Below are 15,600 nucleotides of genomic sequence, written 5' to 3'. Positions count from 1 at the left end.
ATTTATTTAAACTATGGAAATTTTCTGCATAGTTTATCCAGAACATTAACAATGAATTGCAGTTCATGTTCTGCATGAAAATACAGAGTTTTTTCTGTGCTTGGTCTTAGGAATTCATATAAAAATGTTGTTTTCACTCGCTGGGCCCATGTCCTCATTTTCGGTTTGTCAGCGTCTTAGTAGGTAAAGGTGAATGGCTTGGACATGAATTGAGCTGCGGTTTGGGGAAAGCCTCGAAGGGGAATGGCTCCCGGGCCTGGCAGATCCCCATGTGCCAAAGAGAATTGAAGAAGTTAAAGAATTGAAAAGGGGAGGGAGGGTGGGGCACATAAATGAGAATGAACAGCTTGTAGAACTGGGGGAACTTATATAGATGAGAACTGGAAGGAGGGTGTTGGAGGCAGCTGCTAAAGTTCATTTTTAATTGTCAAAAAAGTAAAATTAAAATTGCTGGTTACAATAAGCCTGTGTGTGTACGCAATGACTGCAGAGCTCCAGTTAGTTAAAAAACTGGATGCACTTCCAAAAGTATGAGTATTTTCCTCAGTCTCCTGACTAGTCGTGGTGTTGTAGAGCTTTATATTCTACTTCCATCTGAGAATAGTTTGAAGCATCTACAAGGATGTCCAAACAGAGTGGAAGTGTGTAGGATGTGTGGGCAGGATTGGTAGAAAAGTAAAGGGACACCTTTGTGGTCAGGCTTTATTCTACGTGGCCATCCTTCCACCTTTCCCAACCTCTCGGTCCTTACCAACTATATCCAGCATAGAGACAGTTACAACCGTGGGCCTAAAGAACCGTATCTCTGGTTGCTTTCTTTCAAAATTTTATGTCATAATCACTGATCACATGAGTGCTCCTTGATGGCAAGAAGAGTCTGGATGGTCAGAGGAGTCATCAAAAAAGCAAAGCTATACAACGGCGCAGTATAAAGTGATAAAAACAGATTTATTCTGTTTTATGGAGAAAAAAAAACAAGACTTTGGTGATATTGTTCAAGGTTCAAGGTTCTTTATTTGTCACATACATAGTTATACAAGTATAACACACAGGTAGAGGAAGAACATTATATATATATATATATATATATATATATATATATATATATATATATATATATATATATATATATCACTGACCCTTTTTGAAATAAGTTTAAACTTGAAATTTTATTTATGATAAAATAAATGATAAATGATTATTAAAAAAATTACAGAGTTTTGGGCACAAGCTTTTCAACTTTTGAAAGGCGGCATTTAAGAAAGACAGCCACTAGCTTAAAGAGAGGTAGAAGGACACTGTAACAGCTTGTTTCACACTGAGGATGAACTGTAGGCTGGCCTTTATTTGCTCGTTAAGCTGACACCAGATCCCTCAGCTGCGTGTGGACCACATGGCAGTGTGACACTTGATGATTAAGTGTGAGGCATCTGCCACATGCATGGCCAAACAGTGACTGTGAGACGTGTCATGGGCACCATCATCAATGCATCTCAAACAGAGATGTGGGAAAGGTTCAGTTCTACAGTTTTTCATTTATTATTAATAGATAATGAACAAAAGAAGCATGTTTATCATATATTATATTGTGTTTGTTTACATGACACCTCTACTCTCTTTTAGCCTCAAGTTGCACTGCTGAGACTTTGACCACAAGTGGCATGACATCATCACACAGACGATCATGCAACAGACCCCGACATCTGTCAACAATATCATTATTTGGAGGCGGAGTTAGCATTTTGCAAAAGCATTGTTTGATAAAGGTGTGATATGCTTTTAAATGTTTAAGGAGGATTTAAGATCTCAGTAAATCAGAGATAAAAGACTAAATGATGCCTCAAGGATTTTAATTTTTTCCAAAAGGTTTTTTAAAAAAACTGAATATGAAACAAACAAAAACAAACAAACAACGCAACAGTATCTAGAATCTAACAACATTCATTTTTGTAAAGAAAATAAAGATAAACATTCTCTTTTTATACTGACCTTGGATTTATCTATTGTTTAGGATGTTTTAATAGACGGACTTATAGACATTACCCAAAGGAGGTGAAAGTCTTTTACCTGCCAGCTCCCAGCTAAAAAACTATGTCATGTCTGATTGCACTGACGTGAGAACACTCCAAGTAATGGGGCACAGAATTCCTACCTTGCAGATATGCTGCCTCCAGCATGCTCACTCTAAACCAGGGAATACACGCAAGAGTGAGAATACTACTGATGCAGCTAGTCTCCTGCTGTGTGCTACATATGAGGAAGGACGAAAAAGGACACTGACTCTTCAAACATATTTAAACAGCTACAGACTGGAGAACACTCTTTATATGATGTAAAGATACCAAAACACAGGAAAGCCTGCTTTGCCCTCTTATGCATGCAACCTTGTCGCACTGGTGTGCAATGAGCTTGTGGTTGTCTTGCAGTCTAGCCTGGTTGCAAAATGTTTTCAGAATTAAGGAAACCATAAACCTCAAAAGACGTATACTGTGTGCTGTATGCGTGTATCACAAAATGGCATGCATATATCAGTCTGCAGATTTAGATATGTTGGGCAACAACATTATTCACATGACTTGAATGTTTTTTGAGTAGACCCAAGTCATCTAGTAAGTCATACATTTCTATCAATAGCCTCAGAATTGTTTCTCTTTCTTCTAAATCTTAAACTTAGTATTTCCCAGATCTTTGGGTAAAGCTTTGTAGTCCAGATCAAAGAAACTGGGCTTAATTTCAGTGCAAGTGAGAAGAGAAATTACAGTCAGCCTTGTGCCTGTAATCCATTTAGTTTTCGCCCTTGGCTCACTCTTTGTGTGTGGTCTTGACTCTTGCTCATTCTCCACAAATGTCCCAATTATACCACAGTATCAAAATCAGCCCTGTCCTTTTCTTTCATCTTTTCTTTCTTTTTTCTTTTGAGGAAAAGCAGCAGCAGCAGCAGCAGAAAGCTGTGATCCTGGTGTAACGGAAACCAGATTCACAGCACTCAACATGGCATATCAGAATAAATACCTCGTACCAACTGTCAACCTTGGTGGTGAAGAGGTGATGATTTAGGCTTGTTTTGCAGCCACAGTCACCAATTTTTGTAAAATTATTCTTCACAAATCTGATATAAGATCGGATTAGGAATGTCTGATAATTATCTGAATTTCTGCTAGTGTTTTCTCAAAGTGTGTAAAAAGCCTTTTGCTCTGTTATTTACAGGCAGTTTACTTTGTGGACACTGAAAACAACAAATTTGAAGCTGCCTGGAAGTTAAACAACGTCCCAATGTTAGCTGAAAGATTTAAATGGCAAACATATGTTTCTGATTATTTCGAGGAGTTTCCCTGAACTCTCATCATTGGTTTGTTATGTAATCATAACTTCTATCTTCACATGAAAAAACATGAAGCAACTACCTCATTTTTATGAAATCTACTTTGCTTGACCAGCAACGAAGACAAATAGGCGTGAGCCTTAGTTGACAAAAACCAAACTGACCTCAGTTTGCTCAACTAAACTCAACAAACTTCTGTGTTTGTGTAAAATATGCCTTATTCGACTTCTGAAAACAAACCTGAGATTATTTACTGATGAAACTTAATCAGACCACATTCCTGGGTATTTTCTGCAGAAATACGCTCAGGTTATTTGTAATCTCAGACTTCTTTATTTTTAGTGACTGTAGAAGCCCTCTCAGTTTAGTTCAGACACCCTCCTTTTGTCCCTTTTGTTTCTATAGTAAGTTAATCATAATATCCATCATGGAAGTCTGTATACATACTAACAGCTTTGTGAAGTTGTAGTTACATGTTAACCAGTACTTAACTAGTGATACACTGTTATCAATGCAGATGTTTAAAATAACTAGCTGACTGCAGTTTCACTTTTTCTGTTTCTTGCTTTTGTTTTTGTTGGTATTTACTTTGTGATAATGAACTAAATAAACCTTCTTTAGATGAGCACAACTAATTGTTTAAAGTCTTTCAGCACTTAATCATGCTTATTTTGAACATTTCACAAAGACAAAACTGCCCTAAAACATTTCAACAAACAACTGCTCTTGCTAATGGTAAAACAACACTGCAGAAAGCAGTGTCACCTGAGTATGTTAGCACACAAACTAGCACTACTTACAGTAGACTGTAAGTGAGATGCACAAGGTCAGCAACAATACTGAGGTTTTGGGTGTTTAAATGATCCACGGGTTCAAAGTGCGCAAAGAAAATATGCCCCACACCCTTACACTACAGGCACTAGCCTGAACCTTTGTTACATGCCAAGATGGATCCATACTTTCATGTTGCTTACACTAAATTCTGACTCAGCCGAATGTCGCAGCAGAAACTGGGACTCATTAGATCAACATCCTATTGTCTAATTTGTCTAATCTGTTTCAGAGATGCTCTTCTGCAGATCAGCAGCTTCTACAATACTCAGACCAACAACCATGCTACATTCACAGTCACTTAAATCCCCATTCTTGCTCATTCAGCAGATCATCTTGACCATGTCTACATGCCTAAATGCATTAAGTTGAACAAGTGTCCCTAACAAAATGACCATAAAGTGTACATTAAACAATAAGTAGACATCTGAAGCGGTTTGTGCCACCAAAGATGAAGAAAGGTTTGGAGGTAACCAAAGACACTGGGATCCTCCTCTGGGCCATGTCAAAGCAGGACAGGATTTCCTTTCCTTTGCATTTATTTCAACTGTTGTTTTCATGAAACTGTGAAGGACATTTCCTTCTATTTCACCAGTTAAATACATAAACAGATTGGTTTGTCTCTACAAAATAAAGTCAGTTGTGTTTAAGACCTTGATTCGGTTTTGGTTAGTCCACTGCATCATGTTACCCTGCTGCACACTCACACTACGTGCTGTTCCACCCCCGTCTGATTTTCAGATTGGACTTTCTAATTATAGCTGCATAATTGTCTCAGGGCATAACGTCCTGGTAGGAGATCAAAAAGAGAGAGCTGCAGAAAAGGACAGTAAACTGGGCTCAGTTAATAAGGTGCTGAAGGCCGGTTACAGAGCTAGTAGGGAGTTCAGCATCTTGCTCAAACTCACAATGATCCTCGGCTTCTGCAGTCTGTAATCTAATCACTTCTATCTATGTGCCTCTGTTACAAGAACAAGAGAAAACAATCAGGATGTCACATAGTTTTATTGTTTTCCTAATGAATAGGAAACTTACGGTAACAGATTTTGCAAACAAAGGCCCATTAACTAGTAAAGTGCTACTCACTGGGGTGTTGCTAAAGTGGGGACATGGGGTGGGGGTGGTTTCTTTTCCCCCTGGAATTTGATTGACATCCCCTCCCAGTTTCCCCCAGAATTGTTTTATCAAATCAGTGCAAGTGGGAAAAACTACAGGAGGGACGAGGAGGTCTGGATCCAGTGATCGGGTTCACTGCTTAAAGTACCACTCCCTAAACTCCATTACATTTCAGATGTCAGCCTAAAACTCTGTTCTACAACTGAGCAGAACAAAACATGCTTACAGTTGCAACCAGACTGCACTTTGTTGAATCTTGGCTGCTATGTTCTTATAGGTCAGCTGCATCTCCGAATGCATGGCTAAATTATGGAAACCGGTAATGTTTTTAAACCTCCGAAGGAGGAGGAGCAGGAATAGCTGACACCCGATGATGTTTTAGTGATGTTTATGGTTTTGTATGGTTTGGGGTTTTTAATAATCAGCATATAGGAAATGTAGTTCTCCTTTAATTGGCAAGTCTATAAAATAACTGAACATTAGGAGCGGCATGAGTTCACAAAGCTCTGCGGTCATCTTGCCTTTATCTTTTGTCAAGTTCAAATCCAAATATTTTCAGTTTCAGTGAGATAAGACTGAGAACAAATCAATTCTTCTAATGATCAACTACATTTTTGATGACTGTTTTCGAACTGAGAACATCAGCTCCAGTGAGGATGTAACCTGCTCCTCTTTACATGCACAGCTGTGTTCACTGCAGGAGAAAACCAACAGACCATATTATCACTGAGAGAATAGCAGCTTTCTCAAAGCCACAGGAGCGCTGATATGCAAGCAGCTTTAAAGGTGCAACACACTCCACCAACATTATAGCAAGCACACAGAGGACAGGGAGAGAGAGAGTCTGAAATGGTGTGTGAGCACTGAAAACACCAGCCAAATGTTCACATGATACAGTAGTGTTTTTAGATCAGTGGGGTCTATTCTCGGAGCTCTTTCATGTTATCTCCTGCTGCATAGAGTGTGTGTGTGAGTATTTGAAAGGAGGGATCTCCATTCTCACACTGCCACCTGCTGTGGCGCCTCAACTCAAACCGTGCACAAGTCTCAACCTCTGGCCTGCACCAACGTTGAGTCCAAACGAGTCATCTTTCAACTTCCTCTGCAGCTATCACAACAAAAACGCGGGGTTTGTGTGGACTGTTCCACAGCTATTCCGCCTCACATCAAAATTCGAGTACAGCTCTCTGCCCTCAGTCACGCGTCATCTGGCGCACTTTCAGCACCATGCGCAGCATTTGACCTTGTCACCGGTTCTGCTGGAGTTTCACCAGCTCGTCCCAAACAGACAGGAACACAGACTTACCTAATGCAACCAGCCTGCGATAACCTCACATTCGAGCAGCACGGAGCTTTGTGGGGAACAGCGTTGACGCGTTCATTCGTCTGTTTTCTCTCGTCTCATTCAGCCGCGAAATTAGACCCTGTTCGTGCAGCTGGCACACATAGATGGGCTACTGACTGCAGGGTGGGGGTGGCAGGCGAAAGGGATTTCTGTGACTGGTCTAGATTTCGTCAAATAGCGGGCCAGGGTTTTTACAAATAAGCCACCAGATTATAATCCTTTTAAAACTACAACCAGAGCTTGATACTGGGTCAGAGAGAGAGAGGACACAGTTATCTAAGTATTCGTCCATGCATTTTGTCACCACAGTCTGTCTCACACTGTTGTGGACCAGCAGCCACCTACTCTTAACCATAAGAGTCTCATAAGAGTGTTAATTTATGCACTATTAATTGTATGCATCCTCCCAGGTCCCATGTATATCTTCTACATATACTGCAGCTGTCTGTGTTTAAAAGTAAACATGGCTCAAATCGTTGTAAAGACTTGGAAACAAATTAGATACACTATCAGTGAATATTTCGCAGGCATGTTCTGGATGAACATTTCGTGACTTTTTCATCGGGGAGTGCTGATAAGAAAATGCAACCCATATGGCATTATTTTCATTAAAAACACGGAGAGGTATTTATTGTTACAGAGTAGATGTTGCGAATCTGTAAGAAGTGAGAAATGTTTTAAGTAAATATTTTTTCAAAAAATAGCTTAAACCTGATATTTATGAGCGAAGTCCGGCGCAGAGATACGATTTCCCTTTCGGGATTAACTTGGTGATCGAGAAAGGAGGGTGTAATTTGAGAAATGTTTGCTTGAATTAGTGATGGTATATTCTGAAACTCACCAATAAATTAGAAGGAAATCATATTTATGGTTGGGTTTTTTTCTCACTTAATGTTGGATAAGAAATGTGCGCGCCTTCTGTGGATGCTTTACAGCACAGATGGTTTATTTTGTAACCCCGAATTCCATTTTTTATTCATGTTGCTGGTTTGTTATAAATAAAGTTACAGATGACAAAACGAGGCTTTGCTTGATCCAGCTCTGTGCAGAGAGCTGGGACATGTGAGGAAACAGCTTCTACCCCCAGCTGCAGCATCATCATCAGTTATTCTTTCTTCTTTGGAGCTCCTTTCATCTCAAAGGGTCCAGCATCTGATTTATATATTGCGGGATTAGCAAAAGAAGGTAAAAAAGAAAAGAAAAAAAAGGGGTAAATGTGTCATGTGGCCTGCTTCAAGGTTTTTCCACAAACTGTCTTTGAGTTTATGCCATTTAAAACATCAGCAGCAGGAGCGAGATGAGACCTGCAAAACAAAAACAGAATGGTCCACCAGTATTCAGATATTTACTCAGTGAACTCACAGAAATATCTGGTGTGCTATTCACGGTGCATTTTCACAAATATGTGAACATGATGCAACTTATTTCTATTTGCCAACACTTATTAGTGTGACTATGCATGCATGTTTTATTTCACACGTTTGCTGTCCTCCTCCACACCAAACCCAACCTAACAGTGGGCGATCGTGTGTGAGGCAGAGCACATCTCTCCTCATCCACAACTGGATTCCCCTTAAATGTTCGTCCTGTGTGTTTCCTTCATTGGACGGGATGGAGAGTAACTCACTGACCCTGTTATGCAACCCTGGGTTTGTAAAATTCCTGATCATGGCTGAATCCCAGCTCAATTCAAAGTCTTATTACTATACTCAGTGCACAATACTACTTCTCAGATACCCTGCAGACACACACACAAACACACACACTGAGAAAAGCATAACCCTTCTTCTCATGAGCTCAACTGTGAGACACGTCCTGACCCACATAAGGAAAATTCCTCCAATTCCCTTGCGTAAGTTTCACATAATTTAAATCGCAGGAGATTAACCACTTGACTGTTTTTTTTTCTCAACAAGGTATGGGAGGATTATATCAAATAACCTTAGTTAGGATCAAACACTGCTGCTATATAGAGACTATACACTCTTACTTACTGTAGCTCAGACTGTCTATAATGAAGTAGTGGTTGAAGCACATCAAGCCACGTCAGGGAACTGTAAACAAATTATCTGGTGAGGTTTGAGCCACTGAGTCCCCATTTGGGCTGGACATGAACAGACATGTGGGAAATAGTGTCCAAGGATCCAGTGGTGTCTGCTGATGATCCCGTGTCTTTGTGGGTGGTTGCATAACCAGATTAGGGCAGTTAGTTTTAGGCTCTGGGGTCACTGGGGCCTGATTATGCTCTTTAGCTTTTTCAATCTGAATCGCCTGAAGCAGCTTCCCAAACACTGAGATTCCTGAATGTGCTGCTGTTCTGTGTGAAACTTTTAGGCCACATGGAAGAGATTCTCGGGAAAGGCCTAAAAAAAGGCTTAACAAGTTCCTGAACAAGTCATAGATGATGGCGAATGTAGCTTTCCAGCTGCTGTTCTCAAGAGTGAGTGATTAAAATTGAAAAATGAAAGCTCTAGAAAAAATATAAACCATGACAGAAAAAACATTTGAGGAGTAAATACCAAGTTTAATAAAGGTTTTGAAATCAATGCATGAACAGAGTTCATTTAGTTGACTAAGATGTGCTACATGTCATGATTAAGCAGGATTGTGAGGCAAGCTTAAATACAACAATTGAAATGTTCAAAAATCAACTACTGGAGGTGGGAAAATATATTTTCTTACACCGACTGAGACGTTGGATAGATAAATAAAGGTTCTTGCAGTACCACCTAGTGGTGAATTATTTTCTTCTCAGGCTGGACAGAGGTATGCAAAAAGTAAAGTGGGTAAACGCTTCAGGGTAAACTCCATTATTAACCAATCAAAACACACACAAGACACTGCACAGCACACTCTCTGTGTTGTAAACTGGAGGTCATATATATCACTCAGTCTAAAAAATAAAGGACTTTTTCTTTGTAACTGAACTGAATTATTTTGTCAGTTTGCACTATGCATGTGCACATCCTGAATTAATCAGTGATAACTTCTCTTGTAAATGTAAAACTAGTTAGCCTAGAAAAATGAGAGCACATGAGTACTAGCTACACTCATGGCTCACTGGATATTTTTTGCGTTTTGTTGCAGTTTCAGCCAGTCTGGCGCCTTGGTCACTTAAACCAACTTTGTTCCTCAGCTTTAACTTCAACAGGTTGTTTTGATTATATCTTCATGTCTAAATGCATTGAGTTGCTGCCATGTGGCTGATTAGATATTTGTGTTAATGAGCAGCTGAACAGGTGTACCTATTGCACAATGATATAATTCACTCCCAAATTTCCCAACCTGCGCTCAGTGTACAAACATTCACTCGTGTGCAGACTGTTTCGATGGTTTTGGATCTATTCCCTGGGTCCTTGTGTTTATCTTCTGATTTCTGTTTACTTTGTTCTGGACTTTGTTATTTTATTGGACTTATTTCAGCATTAATGCTTGTTTTTTTCATCAATCATTCTATCTCTGGTGTCCTGCTTTTGGCTTCTCTTGTCCACATAATTGATGATAATTCCAGCTCTTCTTTTACTTTTTAAAATCTGTTTTTAAAACTGTGTTTTGTCACGTTGACCTCTGTGCATATTTGAATGAATGGTGCTGTAAAAATGACAATGTAGTTTCCCACCGTAAGCAAACACACTTCTAGAGAGAAGCAATCATCTTGAAAATAAACACTCTTATTCATTAGACTGTAGTAGTCCATGATAATTCACCACTACAGCACACTGTGGAGGTTATATTTCCAAACTGACATCTGAAGATTGTTCACTTTCAGAGTTACATTCAGATACTCTTGAACTCATCTACAGCATGAAGGCAAAACATGTCTGGATGGAGAAACAACCAGTGAACTTTTACATCCAGAGATTCTCTGCAGGTACATGAGGTCATGTGACCAGAGCCTGCTGGCTGTGCATCACACAGACTCCCCAAGAGCTCTCGCCCAGTGTGAAGTTAGTGACAAACTTGTGATGAATGTAAAACATCTAGCTGGTAAAGAAAAGTGTCCTTTTGAGACCAAAAAAAGAACTGAAAAAGAAACAGAGGAACAGAAACCAAAAAAAGAAAAGATTTGCTATGTAGATGTTTTTTAAACTTTTAAGCTGATTCTGAATTTCTTCCGTTAGTAGAAAAAAAAACAATTCAGCACTCGTGGTCCATCTTTACATAGAAATATAGCTCAGCGTACGCACTAATGCACTAATCAAGTATAACCAAACCCTCATTATTATTTTTTTTAGTGATGGGAAGCACAGAAAAATATGACTCTGCATGTATGCAAATCTTCATTTCTAGAAAAATAAATCAGTAGTGATGAACGAATGCTTGAAACTGAGCTACTTTCATCTGTAATAAGAACCTACTGCTTTGAATTAGTTGAAATGTGACCAACTGTGGTCTTTGCAGACCACAGAAGAACATTATACAGACACAAATCATTTTCATTCCATCATTTCTATCTATTTGTTCCTAATGACGTGACAATGCAGCTTTGTTGTGTGTTATTGCTTTTTAAAAATATAAATGTTTTGGGGTTGCAGGTGAATCGTGTCTGCAGTGGTGAAGAGAGAGCTCACTATGAAGCTGTCCATTTATAGGCTCATATATATTCTGACCCTCAGCTTTGGCGATGAGCTCTGGGTTGTGACTGAAAAATTAAATTGTTGATGTATGCAGACATGAGCTCATTGTCAAGAATGTCTAGGCTCTCCCTTACAGATAGAGATGTCTTCACATTGTTTGGGTATCCAACCAGAAGGCCTCCTGGACAGCCCTTAAATATGGGCAAGTTCTAGGAGGACTGAACCTGATAGGTTATCACACAAACATGTCATATATGTTTACTGGAGTTTGCATGTTCTCCCAGTGTTTGTGCTGGGATAGGCTCCCGCCTCCCCACGACCCTGAATTGGATAAGTGGAAGAGAACGGACGAATGGATATTATTTGGCTATTATAATTGCTCTTAACAGTAAATTATTCTTGGTGTACCCAAAGATCACAGGAAGTACATATGTGAAAAAATGTCAGTGGGATGATTAGTAGGAAAATTACTTTTAATAATAAAGGTTATAATTAATGAATCACAGAGCAGAAGAGATCTGGTTGATGAAGAGGTCGGCACACGGCTCTGAAAGTGTGACAGTGTTTTAAGTTTGCATGACCAGGCGAGCTGCAGCTGTACCAGAGAGCACATCTGCTGAACATCTGCTTACTTGAAAAATAAGAGTGGAAAAGGGCACTGTGTCCCACTTTGCTCTTTCTGAGTAAAATAAACTGATGATTTAACACCAATCAGATTCTGTTGTATAAAAGCAATCATTACAAGCTGGACGTTATCGGCAATGTTATTGCTCAAAGTGGGGATCAGAGGTCATGTCAACAGTAAAGAGAAACATAGTGTGAAGCTCAGAGCCTGTGCTCATCAAACTGTTAAAATACTTTTCCTTCACTTTACTTTTTAGCTGGTTACACTGCTTAAATTTAAAAGAGGTTTGCAGCTTTCTTTAGCACTTTTCATGCATCTTATAACGATGTTATAAACAAACACTTTTATTTAAAACCCAAGTTAAGAATTCATTTTCTGCTCCACTTTGGTTTTCTATAACACATCTTTCAGTGACATGTGATTTTTATTAAAGAAAATGAATCAGATACATCAGAACATACAGACGATTAATCACAGTGTCACCTGATAGCAGCTATTAAAGAGAAACTACAAAACAACAAAGTGTTAACTTCCAGAGGAAAACCTTCCTTAAAAATGTATTTTAGGGGAAGTCATCGGACATTTTAAAGTGCTTTATTTAGTTTTGAGATTTAACTGGTGATTCTATACATGCAGCATCAAATTTCAAGTTAATTTAGTTCATGCTTCAATTGATTTCTCAAAATAATAACCTGCTGCTGAGTGCAGAGACTTGTTTTTACAAGGGTGCTGCTCAGAGGACCTAAAAACATGTTTTTCAGGCAGTGGATGAACTGGAGGGCTGCACCGAGGCCCAGAATAGAATAAATAAGGATTATTTTGAACTGTGAATCATGCAATGCCCAAGAACAAAAACATGGAGCTAAAAATAATTGAATTAGACCCACTTTAAATGTTACTGACATTTTGCTTTAAGCATCTTTATAATGGGTCTTCTTGCTCTTTACAGCAAAGTTTGGCGTCTCTGTTGAACATTTTTCATTATTAAATATGAGCCCAGGGGGATGAATGAGTCAATATTTCTGAGTGTGAGTCCCCAGGTGATATTTCAAGTGTGCACTCTGTAGAAACCCTCTGCCACAGATACCACAGCGGTGAGGCCTCTCGCCTGTGTGGCTTCTCATGTGCTTCCTCAGGTGTCCGCTGTGGGTGAAACTTTTGCAACAAAAGGAGCAGCAGAAAGGCTTCTCGCCCGTGTGAATCCTCATATGTATCTTTAAATCCCCTTTGCGGCTGCACTCTTTCCCACACACGTGGCAACGATGCAGTTTCACCCCGGCGTGGCTCGCCATGTGCTCGGTCAGTGCGGTCGTGCTGTTGCACTGCTTACCGCACATGTGGCAACATTTTGAGCCCTTGTGCGATTTGAGGTGCATGTTAAGGCTTTCGGTGGATTCAAACATCTTTCCACACACGGCACAGATGGCACCTGCGTCTGCTGAATGCACGTGGAAAGCATGATTTATCAGGTGATGGCTGGAGGAAAATGATTTATTGCACAAATGGCAATGATAGTCAGGTGCAGCAGAGTTAAAATGAGGTAACTCAGTGGATTCTCTGAAAGTGCTAAAGGGCGCCTGGGTTTGTTCTGATGAAAAACTAGCAGCAGGTCTTTCGCTTTCCCTTCCGTCCTGGACGCTTTCACTTTGGGCTAGAGTTTGTGAAGAAGATGTCAATGTGAGAGGCAAAATGAACTGCACAGTTCTGGTTTCCTGCTCCTCCAGAAACTCCTCATCACGTTCACAGTTTTGCACTTCAGGCTGCAGAGACGGTTTCGTGTCCTCTAGCTCATTTTCCTCCCAAACAGAAGAGTGAGGTGGATATGAGGCATCAGCATCATGAAACTCTTCGGCCTGTTTTTCATCTTGCTCCTGACCAGCCCAGAGTTCGCTGTCTTCCTCTTTAATATGTTGAGGCTCTGCATTGCCCTTATGGACGCTGATGCTCGGTGTGCGCTCACATGGCTCCTGCTCAGGCGGTGACTCCTCTTTACAAACAGACAACTGAAGAACATCTGAAAAAGAAAATGTAATCTTTCTTTTACTACTTTATTACTATAAACAAGGATTAACAATCATGTTTGTTACTCTCAAAGGGTCCTTTAAAAGCTTTCAGATGATCAAATACAAATGAATTAAAACCTTATCATTTACTGATAAAAAGCAGATATCAGCAGTTTGCTGGTCTGGAGCATTCAGGTGTGTGTTAACACAATACTACAATCTTCCCAGGAGTGGACGTTCACCCCAACTCACCCCCTGAAGCTGAAAGAAACCCAAGAGCTACATCTCAGGCTCTATAGGAGAAAGCCTCAGCAGAGCTTAGAGCAAACCCCACGACTTCTGACACAATGTCATGCCGACTGTTGGTGGTGGAGGGGTAATGATTTAAAGCTTGTTTTGCAGCCACAGGTCCTGGGCACCTTGCAAACGAACACTTCTTTGTCCTAAAGTATCCTAGAGACAAATGTGTGGCCATCTGTTTGACAGCTGAAGCTTGGCTGAAAATGGGTCATGTAACAGAACGCATTGCCAAGCACAGCAGCAAATCTCCACCAGAAGGGCTGAAAAAGAAAAGATTCAAGATGTTGCAGTGGCGCAATCAAAGTCCAGACTTCATCTGACTGAAATGCTGTGGTGGAACCTTAAGAGAGCTGTGTGTAAACAAATGCCCAGAAACCTCAATGAACTGAAGCAATGTTGGACAGTGGGACAAAATTTCTCTACAATGATGAGAGAGATGTATAGTTGTACAGAAAGCGATTATTTCAAGTCACTGCAGCTAAAAATGGTTCCATAACCTACTGAATGATGTGGGTGCAGTGAATCAACTTTTTCACATGAGAGTATGAGGTCTTGAATAATCAGGCCCCAACACGGTGACCACAACAACACCTCATAGTACCTTATTATTCAAACAGTGTTATTCTCAGACTGCAGGCTTACTTGCACTTCCTAGAGTTTTTAAAAGTAGAATGGGAGGCTGGGCCTTCAACTATCAGGACCATCTGCTGTGGACCCAGCTCCCACTTTGGCTTCAGGAGACCGATACCCTCTCTACTTTTAAGATCACAATAGAAACTTGACATTTTGATAAAGTTCATAGTTAGTGCTGGATCAGGTGGCCCCAAACCATACCTTAGTTACTACTAAGTAAATACTTAATGCTTGACTATTATTTTTTCACAACATTTCAAAATTCCTCATTCAGGAAAATCAGAAATAATATGAGTTTTAGACTGTCTTCCAGTCAGTTGCTGGAGCACAAATTAAAGTGTTAAATAAAATTAAACACACTTCACAAATTACGTTGCAGAAAATAAACTTCGTCTGCAAGGTTACATTTTAGGTTAATAATTCCAGTCTAGTCGGACACCCACAGATAAGTAAAAAATAAGACCCCACAGACCTCTTTTCTGGTTTGTCATGAACTCCAGCAGCAGACCTCTGAGTCGCTCGATCTCCTGCTGGGAGCTGCTCGCTTCTTCCTCATATTTTTCTATCGTCCTCTCAAACACCTGAAATATTTCCTCCGCGGCGGCTGTCAGGCGCTCGGTCACGAAGGCCCTGAGAAGAAGCGGTGAAGACATTTTAGAATACGTGTTACTCTAGAAGCACGGGAAGAGGTTTAAAAGACAGCGGGGGTTGCGCTAGCTAGAAGCTACGGAAGCAGAAGTAAACAAAGTACCGAGAGGAAGAGCGCTGACAGCACCCACAAATCAGACAGGTGCTGCCCTCTGGTGGACACCAGCGAAACTGCTCGGAAACCTTTAACTGGGCATGTT

The 15,600-nt window shown here is 40.2% G+C and overlaps 2 protein-coding genes across 2 annotated transcripts in view; both read right to left on the bottom strand.

Annotated features, from left to right (window-relative positions):
- LOC146655424 (equilibrative nucleoside transporter 1-like) overlaps window positions 1-6,710 on the bottom strand; it is a 41,336-nt gene extending 34,626 nt beyond the window's left edge. The window contains exon 1 of the mRNA XM_085427641.1: window positions 6,576-6,710. The gene's annotated coding sequence lies outside the window, so the exon portion shown is untranslated. The remainder of the gene's footprint in view (window positions 1-6,575) is intronic.
- Window positions 6,711-11,662: 4,952 nt separating this feature from the next.
- Window positions 11,663-15,474, bottom strand: LOC146655423 (uncharacterized). The gene is made up of 2 exons (XM_085428620.1): window positions 15,225-15,474; window positions 11,663-13,830 (listed from the first exon to the last, which is right to left on the bottom strand). Exons 1-2 carry the CDS (start codon window positions 15,403-15,405, stop codon window positions 12,830-12,832), a joined length of 1,182 nt encoding a protein of 393 aa, XP_085284746.1. The 5' UTR covers window positions 15,406-15,474; the 3' UTR covers window positions 11,663-12,829.
- Window positions 15,475-15,600: the final 126 nt, after the last annotated feature.

Source organism: Rhamphochromis longiceps, linkage group LG13 (genome assembly GCF_057381845.1).
Source record: "Rhamphochromis longiceps isolate RC_006_pf linkage group LG13, R_longiceps_female_GT1.1, whole genome shotgun sequence".
Lineage (NCBI taxonomy): Eukaryota > Metazoa > Chordata > Actinopteri > Cichliformes > Cichlidae > Rhamphochromis > Rhamphochromis longiceps.
Note: the sequence above shows the minus strand (reverse complement) of the source record. Positions and strands in the feature narration are given on the sequence as shown.

What these genes read in the sequence shown, in the direction of transcription:
- LOC146655423 (XM_085428620.1), bottom strand. Translation starts at nt 15,405, where the DNA reads ATGTCTTCACCGCTTCTTCTCAGGGCCTTCGTGACCGAGCGCCTGACA. An exon ending in CATGACAAACCAGAAAAGAG is followed by an intron (nt 13,831 to 15,224) that starts GTCTGTGGGGTC and finishes TTTCTTTTTCAG; the next exon opens with ATGTTCTTCAGTTGTCTGTT.